Source organism: Tigriopus californicus, chromosome 10 (genome assembly GCF_007210705.1).
Source record: "Tigriopus californicus strain San Diego chromosome 10, Tcal_SD_v2.1, whole genome shotgun sequence".
Classification (NCBI taxonomy): Eukaryota; Metazoa; Arthropoda; class Copepoda; order Harpacticoida; family Harpacticidae; genus Tigriopus; species Tigriopus californicus.
This window is the reverse complement of record NC_081449.1, coordinates 2168992-2194892: the sequence shown is the minus strand read 5'-3', so window position 1 is coordinate 2194892 and position 25901 is coordinate 2168992. Positions and strand designations below refer to the sequence as shown.

At 43.2% G+C, this 25901-nt stretch overlaps 5 protein-coding genes across 6 annotated transcripts; 1 reads left to right on the top strand and 4 right to left on the bottom strand.

The window, feature by feature from the left end:
* Positions 1 to 691: 691 nt before the first annotated feature.
* LOC131888486 (cytosolic beta-glucosidase-like) lies at positions 692 to 3586 on the bottom strand. The gene is made up of 9 exons (XM_059237354.1): positions 3427 to 3586; positions 3160 to 3364; positions 2878 to 3083; positions 2634 to 2814; positions 2362 to 2519; positions 1722 to 1933; positions 1458 to 1642; positions 1304 to 1385; positions 692 to 917 (listed from the first exon to the last, which is right to left on the bottom strand). Exons 1-9 carry the CDS (start codon positions 3553 to 3555, stop codon positions 776 to 778), a joined length of 1500 nt encoding a protein of 499 aa, XP_059093337.1. The 5' UTR covers positions 3556 to 3586; the 3' UTR covers positions 692 to 775.
* A 129-nt stretch (positions 3587 to 3715) lies between these two features.
* On the bottom strand, positions 3716 to 8035 carry LOC131888481 (uncharacterized). The gene is made up of 5 exons (XM_059237347.1): positions 7382 to 8035; positions 5627 to 6779; positions 5103 to 5463; positions 4947 to 5039; positions 3716 to 4882 (listed from the first exon to the last, which is right to left on the bottom strand). Exons 1-5 carry the CDS (start codon positions 7428 to 7430, stop codon positions 3770 to 3772), a joined length of 2769 nt encoding a protein of 922 aa, XP_059093330.1. The 5' UTR covers positions 7431 to 8035; the 3' UTR covers positions 3716 to 3769.
* Positions 8036 to 8902: 867 nt separating this feature from the next.
* On the top strand, positions 8903 to 16138 carry LOC131888479 (hamartin-like). Of its 2 annotated transcripts, XM_059237344.1 has the most exons (16): positions 8903 to 9194; positions 10042 to 10301; positions 10392 to 10504; positions 10568 to 10736; positions 10801 to 11044; positions 11541 to 11842; positions 12184 to 12447; positions 12598 to 12765; positions 12844 to 13014; positions 13111 to 13344; positions 13422 to 13925; positions 13997 to 14269; positions 14333 to 14522; positions 14588 to 14721; positions 14818 to 15092; positions 15769 to 16138. In XM_059237344.1, the coding sequence occupies exons 1-16, from the start codon at positions 9044 to 9046 to the stop codon at positions 16028 to 16030; spliced, it is 3714 nt and encodes a 1237-aa protein (XP_059093327.1). In that variant the 5' UTR covers positions 8903 to 9043; the 3' UTR covers positions 16031 to 16138. The 2 variants fall into 2 exon arrangements, with proteins under 2 accessions (XP_059093327.1, XP_059093328.1); XM_059237345.1 differs by lacking the exon at positions 12184 to 12447.
* Positions 16092 to 20531, bottom strand: LOC131888488 (protein rolling stone-like). The gene is made up of 3 exons (XM_059237358.1): positions 20021 to 20531; positions 17068 to 17298; positions 16092 to 16496 (listed from the first exon to the last, which is right to left on the bottom strand). The coding sequence occupies exons 1-3, from the start codon at positions 20386 to 20388 to the stop codon at positions 16172 to 16174; spliced, it is 924 nt and encodes a 307-aa protein (XP_059093341.1). The 5' UTR covers positions 20389 to 20531; the 3' UTR covers positions 16092 to 16171.
* Positions 20532 to 20603: 72 nt separating this feature from the next.
* Positions 20604 to 24167, bottom strand: LOC131888489 (purine nucleoside phosphorylase-like; the record flags this gene model as incomplete). Its single annotated transcript, XM_059237359.1, is given in 6 exon segments — positions 20604 to 20936; positions 22927 to 23117; positions 23190 to 23365; positions 23445 to 23623; positions 23930 to 24024; positions 24086 to 24167. Coding segments are annotated over 6 exon segments (918 nt in total). The 3' UTR covers positions 20604 to 20718.
* Between the last annotated feature and the right edge of the window lie 1734 nt (positions 24168 to 25901).

Below are 25901 nucleotides of genomic sequence, written 5' to 3'. Positions count from 1 at the left end.
TCGCTTTCACATAAACATGAATAACATTCAATCACGAGAGCAAATCAGCCGTTTGCACGCAGCATGGAACTCGTTCCGATCCCGTTCCAATTTGACTTGGCGCGATCCAAAACATTAACATGTCAACCTGGAGACGAGGGTTACCAAAGGAAATGAGAACATGTGATGATTTTTCCGACCAATGGAACTGCTGGGCTTTTTACGCCTAACAAGTGGCGATAGCACGATTCGACTATTCAACAAATAGAACTCTCGTCTCCAGCCTGAACTTTCTTCGAAGGAAAGACGTCGAGTAAAACTGATTGATCTCAACCATATCGGCTCAACTGTAATTATTTGCAATTGTCATTACTCAAATGTGCTTGCAATTGCATACATTTGATTTCAGTTTCAATTTCTTAGCAGACCTGTCTTCAAACAGGGCATTTGTTATGTCAAGTATCAAAATTAACATTGTTATTGGTTATTTTCATATATTTTTTCTCTAGTAGAAGAATTGACGGGCTGAGCCCTCCCAAATTATCTTTAATGTGTATAGTTATTGTCTGAAATTGAAGTGAAATCAAATGGTTTCGAGAAATTGTGATCCGAATACAGAGATGAAATCTTTAGGGAGAACACAATATTGCAATAAAATATGCACCATGTTACACCAATGTAGGTCATTCTCATCGGCTCATAGAAAGGGTAATTACAGTAAAGGCATCAACGTCTTTATTCAGCACTATTGGTCCGATAATTAAGTTTGAATGTAATGTTAACAATATCATTATCATCATCCGTTCATGCACGGCTGATCTTCATTCTCTAAAAATCCGTTCATTTTCACGATTTGAGCCAAGTATTTGCTGGAAGCCTTGGGAGACCTTGGACGAGTTGGATCATTGAAATCCACCGAATGAATACCAAAGCGTTGGCTGCAACAACAAGGTGTTTTAAAATCATGATACAAGAACCTTTGAGGAAGTTATACTTTTTGCCGCACTTTTTGCCCGCTCCGCGAAAGGAAATCCTCAGTACGGTAATAAAAAACTGAGGGATTTGAACCCACGCAATGTGGGAAGAAAACTCTTGCCAGAAAGTGTTGTGCTTATTACATTTGAAAACGAAAATGTACATGGATATCATGATTGAATGATTGCATTGCATGCAACGTTTCCAACGAAGAGGCCGCTGATTTCAACTATGACTCTTTCAGTTCACTCTTTTTATGGCAATGCATATAGGTCAGTGTGTTTGGACGATAGCGTTTTTTTGTAAGAGAGTGGCAGAATTTAGAAAAAATACTGTATTGATTGCTCACCTGTAACCACTGCCCCATTCAAAATTGTCCATCAAAGACCAAGCAAAGTAACCACGGACATTTACCCCATCCAAAACAATTGCTGAAAAAAAGGCAGACACGTCTCTAATCAATAAAAGCCAGAGTCGCGATCACTATTGATTAGTACGATTACCCTTAAGGATCTGATTGATGTAGTGTTTATAATAATAGACTCGCTGAAGGTCGTCAAGGTTTCCCAAATTATCACTCATCCCATTCTCAGTTATGTATATGGGAATATCGCCATAATTGTCTCTGATTCTACTCATCATCTTTCTAATTCCTGATGGGACCACTCGGAGCCAGACCGACGCCGTTCTGAAAATATCGCCATGTTTAACCCTCTCCTGATTTTATATCTCGGCCTTTATAGATCATTATTACGTGGTTAACTTACGTGTACCAATTGGGATTTTTACTAGTCCCCGCCCCTGTATCTGCCACATAGCTCACAATGGAGTTATCAAAATCTTGGTCGTTGATTATTTCCGATGTGTAGTAATTGATGCCCAAAAAGTCCGTGGACTCTTGGATTAGGGCACTGTCCTCTTCTGTGAATTCTGGCAATCGAGATGAAGCAAATCCTTGGGCTGCGCTCCTAGCACCAATCTGCAATTTATAATTAAAAAAACAATTCTTCATGACAATAACTATCTTTTAATTTTTGGATTTTGGTTGCTTGGGTTCGAGGGTTGAGCACTGCCCTGCCAGCGAAGTCAACCATCCCATCAATACATATAATCCTTTAACATCACTGTTTATCAAATGTGACATTTTTACTCACTGACGGATATGAAAGTTACTGCCTCGCAAGAAACACATTTTCTTTTTTTTTTTTTTTAATTTTGGTTCCTGCCATTTTGTTTAACTGTATACAATTGACTATTCAACAACTTGCTGCGCTATTTGCAGGGAAAACAAACCAGTTGAAACCAGCTGAAATGTCGAGTCAGCTGAAAGTTGCTGACCAGTCTGAGCAATGGAGTGAGTCGTAGACTTCGAAATACGTGTAGAGATCTTTGAATGTGCTAACTTACCCGGTCCACCATGACTTGTGGATATTTTCCACCTTTGAGGATGGGATCGATGAACCATCCCAAGAAGAAGTCCGTCCAACGCTGGGCAGCCTCAATGTCCGCTTGTGATTCGGTCTTAGATTCGGCATTGTGAATATTCAGAGTGATACCCACCTGACCTGTGGGTAAGTCAAGGGGAGCTCAGAGGTTGGAGGGGCGGGCAATCTCTGACCTATGCTAACAATGCTTCATAAAGCATCTTTATCATGTCCACGTTGGTGAGCCGTGCTTACCATTTTGCTGCCCAAACTCGTCGTAATACACTCGATAAGCTCGTGCATGAGCCCGAAGTTGATTGTGGCCTACCACGTAACAAGCTTTCCCGGGGTCCACTATCCCGGGGGCGTTACCGCCATATTCGTAGCCATTGGTGGCGGTCACATGAGGTTCATTCAGCGTGATCCAAAATTTGACCTGGAACCAAAATGGTTGAAGAGAACGATGGCTGAGTGAATAAAAATCTATGGATTACGATACCCGGTCACCGAATTCCTGAAAGCAAACTCGGGCATACTCCTCGAACCAAAGGGCCACATCCTCATTTTGCCAGCCACCCAAATCTTCCAGGGCTTGTGGAAGATCCCAATGGTACAAAGTGACAGCTGGCTGGATTCCATTGGCAAGGAGCTCATCTATCAAGTTGTTGTAGTAGTCGACACCAGCCTGATTGATCTCACCGATCCCTGAAATGCGTTTATATGTATATAGCTCGATATACTATGGCATTTGGTCAACAAGGTTGGCTAGCTCCCGATTTACCCTCGGGCAGAATCCGAGCCCATGAGATGGAAAATCGATAGTTTCCCATCCCCATGGCTTTGATCAATTGAACATCGTCTTTGTATTTGTGATAACTATCGCAAGCCACATCTCCGGTTTGGTCTTCAAACACATTACCAGATTGATGGACGTATGTGTCCCAAATACTGGGACCTTTTCCATCTGCGTCCCATCCGCCTTCAATCTGGAGGGGAGTTAACGCTGAATCCATATAATAATATTAGCACTTTGCTGTGGTTTTCTCACCTGGTAAGCCGAAGTGGCAGCACCCCACTTGAAGTCGGCTGGAAATGAGTGGAACAAAAGCGGTTCCTCGACGGACTGGCCTTGAGTCAGGGCACCCAAGGTTAAGAGTAGCCAAACCAAGAGTCGCATGGTGACTGAGCTGAGGTCAGTTTTTGCTCTGTCCGCCTTATCTTCATGGCCTTGTTTACCTTACTCATGTTTACTTACCTAGCTTGGAAAGTGTTTACTAAAAGTCACGTTATGTGTAAGACACTAGAGGGGTCAAGAAATTTGGCAAGCCACCGAAAGCGTCATTTAAAATCGAATGTATTTCTTTCTCCAGCATATTAGCGGATGGAATGACTCATTCAGTGGCCAACATGGAACAGCATGTTCTTTGTTTCTGATGAATTTCGTTGTTGAGAATGTGAATGATCTCTTCTGACTTTCGACGCAAAGTGCTCGCCATCTGATTGGCTTGTTCCAACGATTCTAAGAGCGACTTCATTTCGCGTTTGGCCTTGCGCGATCTCTTCGATGACTTGTGAGCTTTGTTCTCAAGTTGGATCTTCTCGCCGCAATTTGGTTCTTGTTTTCCATGTTTGACCTGGACATCGGGGAAAAACGACGAGATGGGCACAGGCTCAATTGGACTGGTGACAGTCTGACCTATTTGGAATCTAGGCTGACTAGAGGGTTGATAATTTGATTGGACGGAGAGATTTCGCCTTTGCTTGGAACGCTCTCGTCGCTTTTGGAACGCTCGCCTTCGTTCCAAATCGAATGCATCTGAGTCAGACGGAGACTCTGGCGGATCGTTTGGTTTGGACGGTTGAGATTGGAGCCTCTGAGACTTTTGATTCAACTGTTTGAGCGACATTGGTATGAGATCGGTGTCTCCGTGGAGCATGCTCAACATTTCTTCACGGTGATCCTCGAAGAAGTTCCTCAACTCGAGGATCTCGTCATCGATTTGTTGGGCCAGATTGACGGGTTGCTTACTGGAGCTGAGGGTATTGGTGGCGGGATCGAACATGCTCCTCTCATCTGAGCTGAGATCGGTGACTGAATGGAGATGATGGACCCGGATGAGGTTCTCTTTCACAGGATGATGTAGTTGTGCATTGGGAGCAATGGGTTGGGATTCATCTCGTTCCTCGACATGGCTAAGAACGTGGTGCAATTGAGGAGGAGTTCCTTTGAGGGAGAAAAATTTCCCACTTCGATCTGATCCAGGATATCCGCTATCGAATTCGGCAGGCGGGGATCCTAGTCCTTCCTTTTCAATGTCGTCCATTGGAAGGGTCGGACTGAAGCTCTGATCACGATGCATTTCATTCCAATGGCGAACTTTCTGAATGGGATCGATTTGTTGCTCCAAGCCTTGGCGCTGTTGGTGTTCCATGTCTGATAATTTCTCACCCACGTCCTTCAAAAGAGCTTGGAAATGGGGATTCTGCGAAGTTTGGTCGCTCGTCTGCAAATGAAGTGGACAATGAATCATCCAGATAATTTCATTTTTTGTAGGCCTTCACTCTTACTTGTAGTAACCGAGAAAAGGCTGTTTGCAAGTCCTCAGTGGCCTTGGCACGTTGAGAGTTGGTCAAATTGGAAACTATTTCCAAACCAAATAGCTATCGGAAGCATAGAAGGTTAGAACTTGGCAAAAAATCATAATGACCGATGTTTTACCATACCTTCTCTTCAATGTCTTTGAGACGTTTGATCATGGACATTTCACTTGTGGATCCACTCTCATGACTCACTTCGTTTTGGAACCGGTTGTCGTGACTCATCAATGACATTTTACTCGTGGACTCTTGCCCCTTGGGAGGAGGGTTGTGGTGATGACTTTGATGATGATGATTATGATGATGAACCTCTCGTGTCGTGGAATCCGCTTCATCCCTGGAGATTACAGAGCCGGGATGGCTGGCAAACGGATGAGTGCCGCCAAACAGAAGGCTGGTATTAGCTTCTGTGAAGGCCGAGTCGTGATTGAAAGTCCGTATTGGTTCAGAAAACTCCGCCAAGGCGCACCCCGAGGTATTGTTAAACCTATGAATAATTCAGATATGCGCGTAATTTTTAATTGACGCTCAGTTCGCTCTTTCAAATCCAAGTACCAAAAACCGATTGGCTCACGATTGGCTCAAAAATTCCCGCACAAATATCTACATACGTACATATCTGATTTCAGAAACAGATGTTTGCAACTCACCTCAACTTGTCAATCTTGTTCTCGGCTTGGGCATATTTTCTTTGTAATGAATCATAGTTGGCTTGGAGTTGGGACAGGACGTGTTCTGTTTCCCGTTTTTCTCGTCTTTCCATGAGTGCCAATCGCAAGATCTCCTCCACATCCAACGTGATTTCGGGATCCATGCCATCCTCACTTCCTCCGATGGTCTCACTGTCGTCACTGAGATCGTCCAGAAGTCGATCGAGTCGGGATTTGTCAAACTTGGGCAACATCAAATCTCCGCCTTGACCTTGGGGGCCCTCTTGATTACGTTTGAGCACCACTTGAAGATCATCCAGATTGGAAGTAGAAATGAACGCTTTCATCCGTTGAAGTTGGCTCTTGGTCCTTAAGGAATCGTTGGTCTGGTTCAAATTAGATAAACTCAAGGATTTCCTGGCTGGCGATAAGGGATGCTCGTCTCTCTTCGTTTTGGGCAAGTTCTTCACATCTTCAATGTATTGCTTCACTTTGCTTTGAACATGCGAGAATCTGTGGTTGTTCCCAATTTGATCCAAAGACCCCTCACTCCGGGATTGGACAGAGGACAAGATCGAGGATGGCTCCTCATTGATCGGATTCACCTTCAAATTGGTCGAGCTGTTCCATTTGGAAGAGGGTTCCAGACTCCGTCTTTGGACCAACTTCAGCACATTGGAGTGAGATCGTCGCACTGGTTTGGGATTTCTGACAAACTTGCTCCCTCCTTTGGGCGTGGGAACTTTAATTGGGGGCGGAGGGATTGCTGTGGAGCTATCACTGTCGCGGAGATTCCGCTTGAACACGGCCTCAAAGGCCTCTTCGGTCCCAGTCTCCACACCAAAGGCCCCCGTTTCCAGGGTCTGGGCATCCAGGATGGAAGCCGATGTTGAATCTTCCGAAATGGAGGAAGCGGGCTTATCGAAATGATTGGCTTCATTCTCGAACGAGAAATTGTCGATCTGAATCCAACGTTGGGATTTGGCATCGAAGAAGTCATCATTGGTCGTGTGGTTCTGGAAAAGTCGGGATTTGACCTGCCCCAGGTTCCCATTCTCAATGAGACCTTCGCGGGTGGGTGAAATCAACTGAGGATGGGCCATGGGGGCACATTCGACCTTTAAGGTCGAAGGGTGTGGATCCTGAGCCATGCCTAGAGATCGGAAGTAGTTTGCTATTATAAAACGTGCTTGTCAGTAGGAGAATTTTTAATGTTGACGAGGAAATGTGTCTCCCAAGAGAAGAAGAAGAAAGCTTGGTAGAATCTTTGGAATGCGAGGGCAGGTATGAAAACGGGAAAACGGGACCTGGCCTGCCCACATGAATCATGTTTTCCTGCCATGCGTGTCAATGCGGGTAAATACGGGTCATGAAGAAACTACGACCCCAGTATCATGATCCATTAATAAGAATAATGTTTGAAGCGGCAAATGGGGCACTGCAGGGGGCAAAGAACACCTTGGATGAAATAAAGGTGAACTCCAGGAATTAACGCTTGCACAAGAGAGCATATTCATATAATTATTGATTCGTATTATAAACAAACACAATGTGATCGGATACTTCTTAAAACCCCATATTTGAGGGATCAAATATTGAAAGATTGATAAAACATATAACTAATTCATGATTTCATCGGAACCTTTTGACCCATTGATGTGGAGAGAAAAATACCACACACACCATAAGCTCTGATCACTTCAAATCTTCAACAATACTCCAATGGTTACACATGACTAAAAACCAGCAACTTACCCACAGTATCAAATCTGAATAACCATCGACCCAAAGTGCCAATATGCATAGATCCATTTCTTTTCCATGGCAATATCCAAAGCCACAAGAAAAAAGGGAGAAAGGAGAAAGAGAAAGTGAGGCAAGACGGAACAAAAGACAGAGGAGGAGTGAAGAGAGCCCTTGGTTGAGAGATGATGCGCTCAGTCAGTGAAAGAGGGCTTTCTCAATCCAAAAGATCTTCCACAATAAGCAGGAACATCCTTTTGATCTCAGTGTGGGTTGGTATCAGCGTGATGAGGGCGATGGAGTGATTGGCCTCCCACGGGGTTAAAGCCCGCGATATGGTGTATGAATCGATTCGAACTTCAAGTTTGGTGTTCAAGAATAAACGAAAACACGTTTGAAGCGTCAGGATTTCAAATTGGGGTGTTTTCAGAGCAGTGCACGCATTTTTTGAAATAGGAGTTTGGTCACCTGGCCGGTCAATAACAAAGGGAATTTCGCATGCATGAAAACGAAGAGGATCGGGAAGATGTTATTGGTGAATTGCGGGTTTCGTTGTTCTTTTGCTCAAGACACATGTAAGATTTTGAAAGGAAGGCGAATGCATTGCCAGCCTTTTGAACCATGTGGTTTGTGTCATTGGGGAACAGGTGTGAAAGAAATTTCTCAAGGACTTTCTTTTAGAAAAACCTGTTTTTCATGTGGAAAACCGGGCAGTGTAGCGAGGATTCAGGGTAGCCCGTGGGTTTTTTTGTCCGAGATTAATATTTCATGCATGACTTCAATAACAGGGTTTATTTAACTTGATTAGGACACAAGTGGGCACAATTTACCGCAACCACCCTGAGGCACCTATTTTAAGATTTTTTCTTGAACATCGGGGTTAAGGACCGTAGTCTCACTTCAACTTAGCTCAGTGAAAGAATTGCTCTTCCGGGAACGAAAATCATGGTACATGAAATATTTGATAAGGGTAAGGGAACAAACTCACTTGGTTGGTTGCATTGATTAAACTTAAGCATTCTAGATAATGTACCGAGCGAGTATGGAAGCATTGGGCCAGGGTTTACTGAAGCCGAGTCTGAAGTAACCCTGGTGTAAACAAACATCGGATTTCACCATAGAGAGTAAACTTCCAGATACACCTCGGCGTTCAAAGTGTCTACGTTTTAATCGATGTCACATACTATTCATTTTCCGTAAATGCTTATGTTTGTTTCATGATGTCTTAAAAAATCGTCAATAACTTTTTGTAGTAATAAATGCATTTTACGGTCCAATAAATGAAGCTGCCCACTGACGCCCACAATACTACTATAAACCGCAACAAGTGCTTACAACTGAGATACTTTCCATTAGACCATTTCCGTTCATGGTTTGTCCATTGATCACCACCACATATCGGACCAGTCGAGCCTTTTGATCCATAAATGAGCCCAGGTCAATATCGTTTGATGGCCTCCGTCGTATAATGATCAGCTGTTCAAAATGTTTTGTATTCTATGCTCAGGCTAATCCATCCATGTCCCAAGTTAGCAGAGAATCGGAACATCACAATCACTCAATCGTTGACTCGCTCACTCTGAAAGCTTAACGTGTACATTTATTGGCTTGATGTCTCAGTTGGTGGGGCCCTAATTGCCGTGGGATTGCCGACTGCGAAGGCCCAGGAGCAGAATGGCCCATCCCGTGGCTCAGGGTCCGCCTCTCGTGGCCAATTCCGCGCCCATTAACTCGTTGGAAGACCTGTTCCGGATCCTGGAAAGTGGTCAACCCAATGATGTGGTCCAGGAAATCCAACAAATCATTCACGAGCAATTCAATGAAGGTATGGATTGATTAACGGATGAGAGTTGTTTGTACAGCTAGTTTTAGATAGTATTCAGATACTTGGGTGCATGCACTTATTAAAAAGGCCCGTAGTATTATGTGGACAGAAAATAAATCAGTTATGATTTTCGTTCAAAATGAGTTATAAAAACGTAGGCACGGGCTGAGAAAAAAAATTGATCAATGATTTGGTTATTGAAGAACTTGGATGGATTGACAGGACTGAATAATGGATGAACTGTGTTTTATTGGTTTTCCACTAACGTAATGCTCATTGGCAGTGCTTCCATATCTTGCGATTTTTGCCCTAACTTTGCGCTGAATAATTGTGACTGGCGCTTTTCCGGAAAATCCCTCCGCTTTGAACAAGCTCACGAGAAAATGGCATATATTAGAATGAGCTGTTCAAAAAAACAAAAATGAATATGAAAAGTGTTTAAAAACCAATGGTACAAAACATATGAAATATGACGATAAAAAGCATTCTTGGGATCAACCGAGATTAAAAACTTATAACAATTTTGCATCGGAAACCAGCCAGTTAGAAATAAGACTGAACAATGCAGAGCGGACTTAATTACCCATTTTGATATATATATTGAAGCTACAAATGGTATCATTTCGATTGAATTGCGTTTTTTTTTAAAAGTCTTGCTCTTTTCGGCCAATCCCGACGTTTTTCCGCTAGCCATCCAGACGTGCTCCTCATTAGCTTCCGAAAGAAATCAACAACATCAATTTTGATGCCCCCTCAATTGAGATTTCATTCTTCCCATTGCTAAATTCGCGAGAAAATAAAAGACTCCTCTTGGGGGCCTCTTCCAATCCCACTCTTCGGATTTCAGTGAAAGAGCCTTACTTGGTGAATGGTCTCTACGATTATTGTCAATCCAAGGACTCGCCTGGGGTCTTGGATTTGCTCTTGAGCGTTCCGGATCCTCACGACAAGTTCCTGTTCGACAAGATCCTGGAGAGTCTCCGTCAAAGCGGCTCAAGTCGTCTTCACGGCCTCTCCATCCTCGGTTATATCGTTCGGAAACAGCCTCCTTGGTTGTACAAGGTCACTCAACACGCTGTCATGAAAGAGATCATCCGGATTCTCAAGGTGCGTACTTTCGGGATATCGCGAGGAATTCAGGCTAAATGCCAGTTGTTGTTGTTGTTTTAATTTTTATCAATGATATTGCATTTCAAGAACGAAGAGGATCTCATGGTTTTGATGAGTGCCCTCATGGATTTGCTGGCCTTGATGCCCATTGTTCCGACCTATGTGGGACCGTTCCTCCACGACCTTTTCGACGCGTTCAGGTAAAAGTCCAATTGGGGGAGAAATAGCGATAAATATCATGTTGGATTTCGTCTATGATCTAGTCGATTGGCATCCTGGCGATACGTGAACCTCAATGATTTGCCTCAAATCCAGAAGATTCACGTGCAAATCGGCTTGTACGCGTTCTTCCACCGATTATACGGGATGTTTCCCTGCAATTTCCTGTCCTACCTCCGCTCGCAATACTCCGAGACTCACAAGGACCATCAGGTACGTATGTAATAGAATAATGCATAATCATCCGGACTAATCGGTCACAATCTCCTTTGTCCAGCTGGTGTTTAACCATACGATTCGTCCAATGTTGCACACGGTCCGGATGCATCCGCTTTTGGTGACCCATTCCCGGGATCAGGAGAAGAATTCGGCCCGATGGAAGAAATTGGAACTCCATGATGTTCTGGTCGAGTCCAGTCGTTACTCACTCATCAGCCAAGAAAGCACCAAGGAAGATCAGTTGGAGCCATTGTTCTCGCCCATGAACCCTTATGGAACCATGCGAGATATTTCCGCACCCGGTAGGACCGTTTTGAAAGTACTTACACCAGACCAAAGACATTGACTTCAATGTGTGAATAATTTTTTGTGAGATGTCTCAGATTCTGACAGATTTTGAGCGGTGGAAACCAGCAATTTGAAGTGGGTTTGTTATCTTGCAGATTTTGTTTCAATTAAGAGCAAATTTGTTGGCTTAGACGAATTAACTCAATGTACTGCGGCTCTAAATGAAAGTTTCATTGAAGATATTTTTCCACTGCATGAAATGTATGAGGTAGATCAATGCAACCATTTCAGAATCAAAATAAGTGACGAATCTTTGGTCTAAACCTTGATTTATAACCAAAGCCCTTTCGGATCTAAAGAACAGGCATTTTTTTTATCAGTACGACATTATTCAATGAAGTTTCTTTATATAAAATCCGTTTATAAAGATTTAAAGAAATCTTCCATTAACATAGGTTATCTTTTGTTTGACAAGCATTTTGATGTGGTCATCTCTGGTTAAATATTTAGATATTCGCGATATCTGCAGTGTGATCAATCACGACCCTTTCTGGACTCCGGGAAAGCGATTGGACGTGAGCTCTCCGCCCGTGATGCCCGCCTCTAACGGCAAATCCGTGATCCCTTCGCCCGTATCAATTGAGGCCGCCACGACCAAAACGTCCACCGCATCTTCCGTCTCCACCCACAATACCAATAAGCTCACGGTCAATTTGTCTCAGGCCCAGCGGAATATCACGCCCATCGAATCCCCACCCGAAGCGGCCATTGAAGCCACGCCTGAGTCCACACCCTTTGTCACACCTGTGAAGGTAAGCCCGCATCTGTTTGAACCCTTGGTCATCGTTGTGGTGGATAGCTTTTCTTGTTACTTCTCGGATTGAGTGATGATTGCTTTCCATACGTTCCCCGTACTTTTATTACTCGTTTGGATATGACTATATTTCTTTCTTGGAATGATCTTGTTCAGATTTTGGGGACAGCGTGCTATGTATATATTTCGATATTACCTTATATACTACTTGAAGTGCCTTCCCGATGGTTGATGGATGATGATTGACGGTTGAGTGGTAGAAGTTTTCGGATTTTATTTTTCCTGGTTTTTCTTGATTTGTTGATGGTCCTTTTTCACTCTTTGGTTTTGGTCATGTAGGATGATACGTTTCGGTTTGTTCGTCCGGGTCCGACGGTGGGTGTGTCTCGACAGCTGCGTTTGGACTCTGTTCCGCCCCCCAGGTCGCCCAAGGTGCCACACCCACTCTCGCCTATGAAGGAGCACGCGTCTCCGTTTCGCTTCGATCGGCGAGATTCCATCTTTGTAGACCAATTACCCGGAGGAGCCCCTGGTGGTTTTAGCAAATTGGGTGGTGCCATCAAATTGGACACTCCGGATTCGCCCATCCCGTCCAAAGACACAGTGAGTCGTGATTGTGTGACTTTGTCCGTTTGGTGGGTGGGGTCTTAAATTGGCCTGGTAGTTTAGACACAATCATCAGAATTATCAATCAGCCATCAGTGGATATGTCTTATCAATTGCCATTGAACACCTTTGTGTGTGTGTTTCCAGCCAATCAAGGCCGATGATGTGTGGTCATCCCGGCCCAGTCCCGTCAAATTCACCAATCAAAGACCCGACCAGTTTCCCATCAAACCGGAGCCAGAGCGTCCGGAGTTATTCCTAGCTGCCAAAATGAGAGCCTTGGACGAGGCTTTGGATGATCCTGGCAAGGAGGAGGTAAGTCGATTCGGGCTTTCGGTCCCGGAATGGGAGACACATTCTTCAATGCATCTCGATTCCTTTTTTGGTGCTCAGGAGGATCCGGAGGTTTCCAATCTGACCGGGGGACAGGGTCTACACGGCATCCCAGGGGAGACCCCAGACCCCAGGGATTTGAGCACTCGCCATATCACGCCCAGGATTTGTGGGCCCAGTTGCAGTGGAACGCCCTCCCGAGCCACATCCAGACTGTCGTCTTCTAGTCAGGTAATGAACGATGGAGATTCCATCCATGGCTTGTTCGGTCCATCCCTATCTGATTTATATGGTTGGTATATGATAAGAACGATTACCTCTTGGCAGCCGGACCCCCCTGCCATCTCGTCCAGACCTCGATCCGCCTTCCAAGACAATTCCAGTGTCCCCTCTGTGGTTGGAACGCCCTCGGGTGCCACGCCCGCCATTGCCACCGAGTGCATCTCGGGCGGTCTTCACGCTCCAAGCACGGAATCCGTCCACGATCTGGTTCGTCAAGTCAGAGGACGGATCCGATATTTCTCCATGTGCGCTCCAGGAGAGTTGGAAATCCAACGCGAGGTAATTTTGTCATTCAATATCCAGGGAGAGCCCACTAGTTACGAGTTTTATAAGTTGTGTCGGGTCTTCGGCTGAAGGTTCAAGATGTGATTGACGAAGAAAATAAGCCTTCGGTGGATTCTCATCGACATGCCAAGCGTGCTTCCTCTTGTCCCGAAGAGCATCTTATGCATCAAATGGCCATGGAGCATCATGGGGGTGGGATTAGAGATGGCATCTACGAGGAAACGAAGGATTCGGCCGTTCAAACCGATGAATATGTGGTCTTCCCCTACGAACATCTCTTCCCCAGTGTGATTCCAATGGCCATGCTGATCAACACGAATGGCTCCAAACGAGCTGACCCGGAACCCAACCCGTACGAAGACCTGGACCGGTGCGTAGAATCGGCTATTGCCGATCTTGAGTCTAAAAATGGCTCGACGAGTGAAGACCCGAAGGTCCTCAAGAACCAACTGCTGCTCCTTCACAATGCCTTGCTCTTTGAGCGACATCGGAGAGAGATCTTGGGCACTCGGAATCGTCGACTTTTGGGTAAAACCAAATCCTCCAGGATCCTCGAAGAAGAAAACACGGCTCTGGTAAAAGAAAAGAATGAATGAGCTTCCGATCGCTGAAATCTCGAAATGCGGCTGTTTATTGACTCTTTTAGCGAGATCAATTGCAAATTGTGGAGACCGAGATCGCCAGTCTTTTGGACCAACTGGAGCTGGTTCGCAAGGAGAAACACCGTATGGAAGAGGCTCGTGGCAAAGAGGCCAAGCAAAGAGACGAGCAAATCGAGGAGCTGGTCTCTGAAAAGGCCAACTTGAAAGAGACTCTCCGTGAGATGAACGACAAGTTGTCCCGTCAAGCGGACGAAATGAAGCGCACCAAGCAGGAAATGATCAAATTGGAGGCCGGACTCTTCCGAGCCAATTCTGAGGTAGAGTCCTTTTCTGGGGATTAATGATGGGAGTCGAATTTGATGTCAATTGATTTCTGCCAGATCCACGTGTTGGAACAGAAGGACAAGAGCCGGAAGTGTGCTGAGAGTGAAGTGGTTCGTTTGAGGCAAGAGATCATTTTGTTGGGTGAGATCCATCAGAAGTTCCGGGAGCAGCTCATCCAACAACCTGCCACCATTAACCACAAACGAGAATCGCTTTACATTCAAGCATTTGAAAACCAATTGGGAGGTAAATTTGGGTACACTTGGTCAGGTGAGCGAGCGAAGGAAACACTTACTCGCTCTTGATTCCAGCCATGGAGAATAGCTTGATGTCGAAGAGCGCCGATTTAGAAGGAGCTCGAGCGAGGATCAACGACTTGGAGCAGATTGTCACGAAGAAGGACATCAATATCACGGAATTGAAGAAAATGATCAAGATCATTAAGGTACATGTAATCTACTACAGTATTATCAGCCAAGTAATGTACTAAAAAAAGTGGCTCAAGTCATTAGACTCACATTCTTTTCTGTTATATATTTAGGAGGAAAACTTGGAAAATGTGAGCATAGTGGAAGGAGCCAATGAGACTTTGATCGAAACTCAAGGCCAACTGGAGGCCAAGATTCTTCAACTTCAAGACAAATTGTCGCAGGCGAGTCGTGGAGCTGTTCGGAGAGGCGGGGGCGTAACCCACTCCATTGGTGGCGTATCCGCCTCATCCTACCGTCCCCCGGGGTTTCTATCGCATTCCGCCAATGTGGATATCCGCCAGCCAATCCCGGAAAGTGAAGCCATTTCCACAGATTCGGCCGATAAGTGAGCTAGAGTCTTGTTCTCTCTAATTTGCCATACTTTAACTTCGTGAAGCTCCCAAAGTAGTCTTTTGACCAGCTCACGGACTTCTAGAGGTGTGGACTGCGAACGAAAGCAAAAAATTCCTATCCCCTAAACTGTCCACTTTATTCCAAATAAGCAACTCATGCGACCACAAGATCTTCTTAGACGGATGAACTTGGCCGACTTTGAGCCCAAATCTGTGCTTTGGAAACTCAGTAGATACGTCCAAAAGTATGTAGTAAACGCTACATAAAATATTCGAATGTTTCGCCTTTTTTAAGGGCAAGCTAGATAAGCTTTTGACAACATGACTTTGAATCGAACCACTGTACGAGTAAATAATCGAAAAATAGTCTGCCTTTGATTGATGAGATTTACGTTTCATCTGTTATTACTTTAATTCGAAAAGTGACTCAATCAAGAGTTGCCATGACCAAGAGCTGGCTGATTGGGCGGGAAGCACGTTCCCAGTCACAGTCCATATTTCGAGAAGTTCGTGACCAGCTCTATGTGTGCAAGTGCCTGAGCTTGACTCTTAGATGGCAGGACAGTAGAAGCTAGGAACAAGCGCCACTGCGGCCAGATTATCGCGATTTATTTTCATCCTGAAGTCATAAATTCGAATTGTTTATTAACACCATCTCGTTTTGTGTAGGTCGTTCATCGTTGGAAGCCCTCCTCTATCGAGTGACAACGGCAGTTTCCCATACTCTTTGGGCAGCAATGAAGCCTTGAGAAGAGCCATCTCGTCTGGCCCCATCAACCTGGACCAGTTTGTGGAAGTCGCGGCGGATCAGGAACATCGAGAGCGAGGCATCGATCGGAACGTATCCGAACCCGAGATCGGTTCAGCTGTGAGTGCCGTGGAAGCTATGCGGGCCTCAAGTTCCACGAGCAGCATGAACGGTCGACATTGATCCTTTAGGTGCTAATGCAAGCAACGAAAATCATTTTTACAAAGTAGAGGTCAAACAATAATTCGCAAATATATATGGGGCATTTTATTCCGCGCAAACATGGTGATACATGGTGAGTGACACTTATTACTGGGTGCGAAGTTATTCGTTTTGGGAAATGGTAAAAACTGGATTGTCAGTGCCTCCATACACGCGTTTTCCGGTTTCGCTCTCTATGTCCGAAATGGAGAAGCCTTGTCGTTCGCTGTTCTGATCATCCACGTTGAAGCATCGATTCCAAATCCAAACTCTCAGTTTGTAGGCCCCAAAAACTAGAGCGTGAATCACAATGAGGCCTACGGCCGCTAAAGCCACTACGCCAATGGACGGACCCGGCTTGGACCAATCCAATACCACGTAAATCCAGGGATCACCATTCGCGTTGGTTCCACCCGCGAAATAATAGATCAGACTAAATATTACGTAACTGAAAAGAGCATAGAATGAGTGACCTCCATGCATTTGGTCTCAATTTGGTCTCAATTCAAGGATTACGTAGTGTCACTCGAGTCTTGTACTCAAATTTGCCAAAATTGGCTGGACTCTAATATTTATCACTTCATAAGGAACAACTTTGGCTTTATTCGTGTATGGAGTTCTAGCCACCATAAAAAACTTACATGCCTAAACATATTGTAAAAACTGAAATTTTCAAAAACCAAATCAATGAAAATTGGGAGCACTCTTAGTCAAGTCTTATTTTGAATTTATGATACGATCTATTTGTCCGCTACTTTGTTATATAGAATTTGATGGCCCAATTTTTATCGTTTTTAGCTCCAAAATGCCCTGGTTATGTCTTGACTTAAATTCCCAACGAGTTGATACAGATTTTCAATATCACAGAAGTAAAAGATTATTTTTCTTTCACTGGCATTATCTCAAAAATAGCTAAAAACGTTGAATAACCTTGTCCAAAACCCTCCAAAAATACTCACGCCGTGTACTCTATATGAAGATCCAAACAAAGGTTCATCCTTGAATTTGAATGTACTTACTACACTCCAAATATTAACGGGACATAGACGTGATGGAAGCGGAATGGCCTTGCTGTGATGAGAAGGTCCAAAAAGCAAATCACGCTATTCAAACCATGAACGAAGACGTTGAAATATGATTGCTCGGATTTGTCGAAAAGGATGCTCCAGTAGAAGATCGTGATGAACACGGCCGTGGTCCAAGTCAGAGATGTAAAGACCCAGCTTAGCTTATGCAAAAACGGCAGAGGTCTGAAATTTCAATCAAGTAAAGGTATACTATGAGGGAGCCGTAATTCCCGAGGGTGAGATAGTACTTAACTAATGTTGGCTGTGATGACGAATATCATCCGAAGATTGAAAGGTAATAAATAGCCGAATTGTAACCTGTCATTTTAATAGCACTGGGGATTGCAATCCCTGTGGCGGTTTGAAAAGCCCGTGAAAAACTAAATCAAAAATAAAAGTAAAAAAAGAGCAACTTTTGAAAAACTTGAAGCTAAAAAATACGCAAGTTCGTGCTGAAAAAGTATCGACTTTGTCCAAGTCGGAGACAGGAAGTCACATAATGGGTGCATCGTTTTGCATGCATACTCCTAAGAAATCTATAAATGTGTCTCAGTGTACATCTTTTGGTTACAGCTATTATGACAGACAAAGTTTGCCGTCAAATCTGGCTGCAAATTTCCTCAGATTGAACTTGAGATCAAGCGAACCCCCTGGTGTACCATTTTATCCAATACAAATTCATGGGGTTTGCAATTCAGTGAAGAATAAGATAAATCACCTAAGTGCAGAATTGCAGAACAATTCTGTCTCCAGACATGAGCATTCTTCTACTTGTTGTGGCCTACTTCTCCATTTGATTTAAACTCCCATTTTAAGGCACACACGTGTCTTTTCAAATCATCCATTTAGCATTCATTAAATATGACAATTCAGCACGGTGATTACAATTTCTGATTAAGTGTTTGCTCAAACCCACAGTCGGAGAACCAAAAACTGCTACCGGACATGAATCTGCCAAGCCGAATATGGAAATGATAGATGTTTTGGCTGGCTTCTCTGCCTGGGCGACGGGCTCACCCCTCCGACCCTAGCACCCCAAACCAAACAAAAAATACCAAGACTTCGACGTGATTGCATTTTCCTTAATTAAAGAAAAAAAGGAGCCACTTTAAAAAACACTTTTGTCAATAGCTCCGATTAGCACATCAAATCTTAGAGAAAGATGATACACCCTGTAGGGCCTTTTGAGGTCAATCTAGAGGTTATGGCTATTTAGCTTGGAGATCAGTAGTCCAGTGTGTTTTCAATTCCACCGAGTTTAGGAGCTACAGCATATTGCTCTATTGACGAGTTTGTTGAGATTGGCAAGGCTTGTCAAGTTGAGCGTTAGATGATCTTGTAGTCACAGATCAAGATGCTTTAGAGGCCATAAGGGACTTGAGGCTTTCAAGTTCTCCTGGTCCTGATGGTGTGACATCTCAGTTTCTGATGAGATGCTCACTGGTTCTTGCTCCTATTTTACTTGATCTTGGATCAGGGCAAGTTTCCATCTTCACTAAAATTAGCTCATGTTGTTCCAATTTTTAAAGGGGGAGATAAGTCACTCCCCAGTAACTAAAGGCCGATTTCTCTCACTTCGAATATTGCGAAGGTGTTTGAGAAGATCATGAAGTTCAAACTTGTTGAATTTCTTGATATCCTATTGTCCTAGATCAATTCTAATCCTGGGTTGCAAAAAAATAGTATGGTCTTGATTCAGTTCAATGACATTTGGGTCAACGCCATTAAACACTCCACTCGTAGATAATGGAGGTAAAAATATCGAGCAGGTTTCGTCCATGGAGAATTTAGTTGTAGGTCTCTATTCGGAGAGACTAAAAAAGTTGGGAGTGTTCAATGTTCAGAGAAGGAACAAAAGGTATCTGATATTGTACGTCTTCAAAAGCGTTCCTGAGCCTTGCCCCAACCTAGGATTTTAGGGTCAATTCTAGTGACCGTAGAGGCTTAATATGCATTTTAAGAGCACTTTCAAGCCTTCAAGAATTCAGAATTGTTCGAACCATGATGTCCACGTTTCGTCTTTCTCGGGCCCTCTCATTGTACAATAATTTGTTTATTTTGTTTCCCTCTATTGTTCATAGGGGATACGTAGGCCTTATTGGTCCGGTAACACGTAAAATATAACTCTCTTCTTTCTCGGGCTCCTTCATTGTTCAATTTGCTGGCCTCAAATATTCGTAGGGAAGGGGGCAACTAACTCGCGGGTAGCAAATTACCTTTTTAAAAGCCAAACTGGTTTAAATGAGTGTGTTTAACAACCCTACGAGGTCAATCATGTCATGTTTTGATTGCGTCATTTTGAGAATGAATGTCTAACTTGCAACTCTTAATCTTTGCTCTAGAATTAAGCAAAAATGACTCAATGGGGTACCCCCACGTGGTTTCGTGGGCGTGTATTTTGAGATACGATTTGTACCCAGTTGCACCTACTGCGACTATCAGATAGTTTCATGAGCGCACATTTGAAATGCGACTTGGTAAAATTTTGTTCTGTCGCATTTCACGAAGCCACGCGGGGGGTATCCCATTGCTAAGGAAAATATGATGCATGGCATAGAAACATGTACGACTGGTTTACAGCGCAAACTTGATTGTAATTCACCGAAAGCAAACTAGCTCCATAGAAAACTAAAAACTGGAAATTCACTGTTTTCCTCTGAGAGCATGTTTTTTTTGTTTTTTTTCTGACACCCTTTAGAACAAGACCTAGTCTACAATCAGTACCGGTTTCTAAGGTTTGAGTCTCCTCTGGGTCGAGACACTCTATTTGGATTAAAGCCCTATCACTCCCAAATTAAAAGCCATGCCATGGCCCTGCCTCGTTAGTGTGTTCAGGAGTACATTGCTTTGAAGGCTTTTGTCCATCTTGTGAAATTGACATTTGGCTCCAATTGTCCAAACCCACCTTGCTGGCTGGTTTGGTTTCTTGTTTTCAAGGGCTTGGACTAGACATGTCGTCGAAGACGAATCAGAGGTGCTGGGAGACAAGCCACATATCTTGGCGTGCAAAACCAAGCCAGTAGCGATAACCTGGTCCATCAGAAGTATCGTGATTCCTTGATTCGTCATATAGATCAGGAAATAGCCTGGATCTTCATGGTGAGCCAAATTCAAAGCATAATTAACGAGAGCAAAGAGAAACACGAGTAACTTGTAGATGACAAACAGGGTGCCCACATTTCGTCCATGATCAAATGTCCATTGAGACGTAAGAAACAATTCAGGTTGGTCGTGATTAAACTTGAACTTGTGCCACTGAATACTGAACCCCATGTTGCTCCTGGGATCACGCTATAGATGTATTACCCCAAATCTGTCTCAAAATCCCTGGAAGCCCATGTCAATTTCTACCATTTCCCAAGTAGGAAGGTGCACCGGTATTCACCAAGCTTGAGCTACGAACTACGACTTACTATTATGTGTATGGATCGTCATTTTAGATAAGTGCTATACTCGAGCATAAATGACGGATTTTTATGGACTTAGACTGTGTTTGGTAACAGACTTTTTATGGCGAAGGAGATATAGATAATGAGCAAATATTGATGGCAAACATTGGAATTAGAATGCAAGGACGTTCAGTTGTCTCAGGAGTCAAAGACGTTAAAGAGCCTGAGTCTCGCTACCCATTGCGGCCACTAATCGGCCGACGATGATTTTAAGGTCCTCCTCGCGATTGTGAGCGGTTTCCATGACTTCAGCCACACTAGCACCTTGGTCGACCTCATAATCGGTGATACAGGCATTGGTAATGAGCGAGAATGCAAACAGACTCATGCCACATTGGACGGCTGTTAACGCTTCGTGCACGGTACTCATTCCTTAAAGAAATAAATATATAATATCTGAAGAATTGGCAAGGATGCTGAGGGTGAGATATAGAATTTCTGATTGGAGTGAAGGCATTTGCGTCTTTCTTTGAATGAGGATTGCCTTATATTGTAATGGCTTTAATCTCAAATTTTATTTCAATGAATAACTTTGAGATGAAAACAAATCATGATTGTCCCGGCGCTATAGCAATCTATTTACGGCACTGTTGTCCTGCCATCTAGCTTCTAAGAGCCAAGTTCCGTGTTACAAAAAGTGGCTTGTGAAAAAATTACCATAAAGAAAGCAAGCCCAACAAATGCAGCCCTTATTCGCACTCTCCCTTTTTTCTTCCGACTATCTACCTGTGACGAATAGGATCTAGGATGGATGGGACATTGAAGGAGAAAATCACTATCAATTTTTGGGCGGTCGCTCTTATTTTTGAGGCTGAATAGCTCTTTGTCAAGGGATTAAAGTAGAGTTCCAATTGATTTATTCATGAAATAAATGGTTCGTGTAGCATTGCAATTGTGAACTATCACAATTTTACTCATTGACATGCTTACAAATGTATTTTAGCCGAAAAAAACTGTTTTTCGCTTTGTTTTTTATATTATAGAATTTTCTATTTTTACAAAAGAGTTTTTGAAATCGGTTTTTGTCTATTATTGCGCTTTGCATCTAATATTTTTTTCCTCTACTTCTTGCTCTACTGTACTGAAAAGTACCCCAGTGACCTCCCAGAATATATACTGACTAGACAGATGCTACTTCAAGGAGGCAACCCCCAAAATCCAGTACTTTTTAAAGGCATCAATGTGGCATGCCTAATGCTGAATCAAGTGAAATGACATTTTAGCTCTACCATCCATTGATCACAATGAATGATATTTAATCCAAATTTCGTCTCGCATTCTGCTAAATTTGGCCTTTCAAGTGAGCCTCTTTGCAAAAATAGGTTCTCGAACTGATAACGTCAAGTTGAAATTGCCTTTTAAAGGACTAGGTCAAAAGTTATGTCCTCTCAAGGTTCACTAAATGATAGTACACAGAATGAATGAGTAAAACCTGTTCTGGTTAAAAAATATCACAAAAGGTTGAAGGGCTTCATGAGAATGGTAATATCATTTTTCAAGAAGAATAAAAACCTCGTTCGTAAGATGGAAGGAAGAATGCTATTGATCAATATTTTCATTACTTTTGTTCGCTTTTTCTTTGACTTTACTAGCCGTTACGAGGAATATAATCCCTCGTACAATTAAAACGAAATATTATCATTCGTGTATTTCTTACCAACGAAACTTTATATTTGTGCAGGGTTGAATGTTTATCAAAAAAAATTGTGGAAGTCTGACCTAAAAGGTGCTACCGGATCAACGCCTACAAATATCTTGCAAATATATGAGGAGAGCACATTGAACAGAAGACTTGTAAGTCCGAGAAAGAAGATGGGTGGTCTTCTTTGTTTTAACCAGCCTGGATCCTCGAGGGCTTGAAGGTACTCGTAAAATGCATATTAAGCATCTACAAGGATTAGAATTGACTCTAAAACCTGGTTTGGGTCAAAGCCCACGGAGACTTTCTTGATTTCTCTTAATTCTGTATCATTCCACTCTTTTGATCCCTCCCAAATAATTACTATATTGCTAAAACTAGGGAAATGACCCCGCTTCAAAATGAAAATCTAAGAAAACCAATTTCATTGGGGATGGATGTACTTCAGTGCAATATCTTTCGTACTTTAACCCCTTGACAGACGTCAAAGGGTCTGAGGCGTCAATTGATAAGGTCATTGACTCAAGCTCGAGCCAAGTTTTTCAAAAACTACCGCCACGTGTGAAGGGGAAACTCTACGTATAGGAGACATTCGCAACCTTTGATTAGATTTAAAGACAATCGACTAAATAACATGTCTCCTCACAAGAACAACCACAAGATGAGCCTATTCACGGGGCTTTGACTCCTTTGGATTAACAAGAGTCAGGAGAACTCATTTACCTATGGCATCGATTCCTAGCATCCGCAATAATCGCAATTCCGCCGGGGTCTCAAAATTGGGACCCCCTACCATTGAGTAGACGCCTTCTCGGCAATGGTCCCCCAGTCCCAGGTCCTCCATGATCTGTCGGCATTTGGCTCTCCATTTCCGGTCATAAGCATGGTTCGTGGCAAAGAAATGCGGACCAAACCTGTGGAAACAAATGACACCAATACCCAATCATGCTCCCCTTGTTCCAGTTTCTATAACAATGTGCACCAACCTGGTGTCAGTTCTTCCAGCTAATGGGTTAATCCCGACAAACCCTTGGAGGTTGACATGATCCTGGAGCATCATCACGTCGCCCACTTTGAACTTGGAATTGAGTCCCCCGGCTGCGTTGCTCACAATCAGGGATTTGATCCCGACCAAGTGCATCACTCGAACCGGCATAGCGCACTAATCCCATGTAGATCAAAAATGGGGAACAAATGATTAGGGTGTGTTCAAGAAAATGGATCGAGTATGTATCTAATACCATGTAAATGGAGTACCCCTCATACAAGTGAAATCTTCCTTGCATGAGCATCACTTGCACTCCATTCAAAATGCCGAAAAGCAATCGGGATTTATGACCAGGAGCCGTGGACACGGGGAAATTGGGAATATCTTCGTAGGGAAACACATCTGGTTTTTCGACCAAAGTTCCCAATGTTGCTGAAATAAGAAAGAGAGACCTTCTGATGTGATTAACCGATCTTTTTTTTGCGTTGCCATGGGTTATCGATCTCCTCAATTGTATGATGATCCATGGCCATTATAACTACTGATAGTCCTCAAGAAGCGCGATATGGCGCCATTAAATGATGTTTAATCTATTCAATGGGTTCCAAATGGTCCTGATGGTGTTAAGGAAAGGCCGTTTTTCCATTGGATTTGGACCAAGGAATCTTCAACCAATCGATTTGCTTTCGCAGGTCAAAGGAAAAATGGAACGGAAATAGAACTTGTTAAACAACTCACCCAATCCTGAGCCACAAATCACGGCGACTTTCGGTCGATACTTGGTCCTTTGCAAAAGGTACTGGGCACTCTCGTTCACGGGCTCGAAATGCATACTATTCGGGAACACGGAAAACTGAATCCTAAGTTGAGAAGAACGAACTCTTATACTTTTACCTCTGATTCCGCATCTCGTTAACGGGACTGTCACCATCTGTCCTTTCCAAGCCGTTCATTGTTATTCTTCGTTTGTTTCAGGAAAAAAGATTAACTTCAGTTGATTACCACGTTTGTTTTCTGGAGCACATGTGCCACTTTCAAACTCCTTCGGGTCTTCACGTGGAACTGAGAGTCAGTCAGTCAGAAATCCGGTTTCTAATGTCATTGCTCGATCCTAATAACGAGATTGTTAAGTTTGGAGCTATTTGTTTATGAGTCGCTTTCCATGACCGCTACTCGAGACAATCAGAGATTGTACAAGGCGGATTACACTGTCTCTTGCCATTCATCTACTCTGGGATTTGAGACTGTTTATTCTCTACAAAGTACACTCATTTTGAAATGGCTCAAATTTTACGTGTGTTCAAACCAGTTAATGTCAATCGACACTGAAACTAGCTTATGATAGTTGACACTGGGCAAGAGACATTTTTATAATGTCATCAGAAAGTATCATTTACCTGACATGAATGATGGCAACCAAAATTGAAACGATTTGGCACGTGTTGTTCATGGGAATCTAGTTGGGTTTGTTGAGGCATTCTGCATTTTTCATTGAACCCAAGAACACTCGCCAATTGTAAGAAAAAAGATTGAAGTGTAGTCCGTCAGTCAATTCAGATCGTTTTGTTTGGCTTTCACTTTTTGTTTGTTTGTTTGGATTTTCAATGAATGTTCCAACCCCCACAAGGAATTTTAATCCCCGGTACTATTAATATTGTTGTTGTTGTTTATTGTTGTTTATTGTTGAGAGCCACTCACAGACACAATGTGTATAAAAGAGTAATGGCACAATTGGGGAAAATATTAAAACCGAGAGAATGGAAAAGAAGCACTATTAGTTAACTGCTCAAGAAGTAGAACACATACGATAAGAAAACAAATTAATTGCTTCCGGTCCAAACCAATTTATTGAAAGAAGCAGACGAACTGGATAGACGAGTGGCCAGGGGGAGCGCATTCCATGGATCCGCCGTCCTGATAAAAAAAGGTATGAGATCGTGAAGAGGGCACGGTGAAGGGTTTTCTTTCTTCTTGCTTCACAACACTCCTGGTATTCCTGTGGGACTCGTCGCTGACGAGAACAATGAGTTCATCGGTGGAATAGATATTCCTGATTTTCATTTCACTGTTGAATATTTTGTAGAAGATGACCAGATCAGCATTGATCCTTCTTCGCTTCAATGATGGAAGATCCCATACATGTAGACGATTGGAATACCCCATCCCCTCGGTCTCCGTCGCCAGTCTCGACATCCTTCTCTGAACGGACTCCAGCAGGTTGATCGAGTACTGCAAACCAGGGGACCAGACCGAGGAAGCATAATATGAAAGCTAATAATTGTTGCTACTTACATTACGTATATACAATATTTGGTCAATGATTTTAAAACGAGCCTGGTGTGTGGTCTTACAACAAGCAAAACAATTGGGCTGTAAAAACCGCTTTCTCGAGAGTTTTATAAGATATTAATCCTTGTCCCACAGAACTTCGTTTTGACGAATTTTTTCACTTAACTTTTTCGGGTCTTCCCTTTGCGCATCTTCCTTCAAAACCTCTAGGGAAACTTGACAAAACAGCCCTCCCTGTTCTTACTTAAACTGCTGAAAATAGCATTCTGGCAAAGCCATAGTCCTCATACCCATCTCTTAAGAGTGATCTTGACATTAATTTGATGCATTTTTCTGCAATTTCAGCTAGAGTTTTTTTTTCCTTCAGATTTTGCAGATGTGTGGGCCAACGTATGACAATCCCAATTTTTTTTGGAAATAA

What these genes read in the sequence shown, in the direction of transcription:
- LOC131888486 (XM_059237354.1), bottom strand. Translation starts at nt 3,555, where the DNA reads ATGCGACTCTTGGTTTGGCTACTCTTAACCTTGGGTGCCCTGACTCAA. An exon ending in CGAGTTTGGGCAGCAAAATG is followed by an intron (nt 2,520 to 2,633) that starts GTAAGCACGGCT and finishes ACTTACCCACAG; the next exon opens with GTCAGGTGGGTATCACTCTG. An exon ending in AAAAATCCCAATTGGTACAC is followed by an intron (nt 1,643 to 1,721) that starts GTAAGTTAACCA and finishes CGATATTTTCAG; the next exon opens with AACGGCGTCGGTCTGGCTCC.
- LOC131888481 (XM_059237347.1), bottom strand. Translation starts at nt 7,430, where the DNA reads ATGCATATTGGCACTTTGGGTCGATGGTTATTCAGATTTGATACTGTG. An exon ending in ATTCAGATTTGATACTGTGG is followed by an intron (nt 6,780 to 7,381) that starts GTAAGTTGCTGG and finishes TCCGATCTCTAG; the next exon opens with GCATGGCTCAGGATCCACAC. An exon ending in CCTTTTCTCGGTTACTACAA is followed by an intron (nt 4,883 to 4,946) that starts GTAAGAGTGAAG and finishes CTTCATTTGCAG; the next exon opens with ACGAGCGACCAAACTTCGCA.
- LOC131888479 (XM_059237344.1), top strand. Translation starts at nt 9,044, where the DNA reads ATGGCCCATCCCGTGGCTCAGGGTCCGCCTCTCGTGGCCAATTCCGCG. An exon ending in TCACGAGCAATTCAATGAAG is followed by an intron (nt 9,195 to 10,041) that starts GTATGGATTGAT and finishes TTCGGATTTCAG; the next exon opens with TGAAAGAGCCTTACTTGGTG. An exon ending in GACCTTTTCGACGCGTTCAG is followed by an intron (nt 10,505 to 10,567) that starts GTAAAAGTCCAA and finishes TCTATGATCTAG; the next exon opens with TCGATTGGCATCCTGGCGAT.
- LOC131888488 (XM_059237358.1), bottom strand. Translation starts at nt 20,388, where the DNA reads ATGGGGTTCAGTATTCAGTGGCACAAGTTCAAGTTTAATCACGACCAA. An exon ending in AAACCAAACCAGCCAGCAAG is followed by an intron (nt 17,299 to 20,020) that starts GTGGGTTTGGAC and finishes TTGAAATTTCAG; the next exon opens with ACCTCTGCCGTTTTTGCATA. An exon ending in CCGTTAATATTTGGAGTGTA is followed by an intron (nt 16,497 to 17,067) that starts GTAAGTACATTC and finishes TGCTCTTTTCAG; the next exon opens with TTACGTAATATTTAGTCTGA.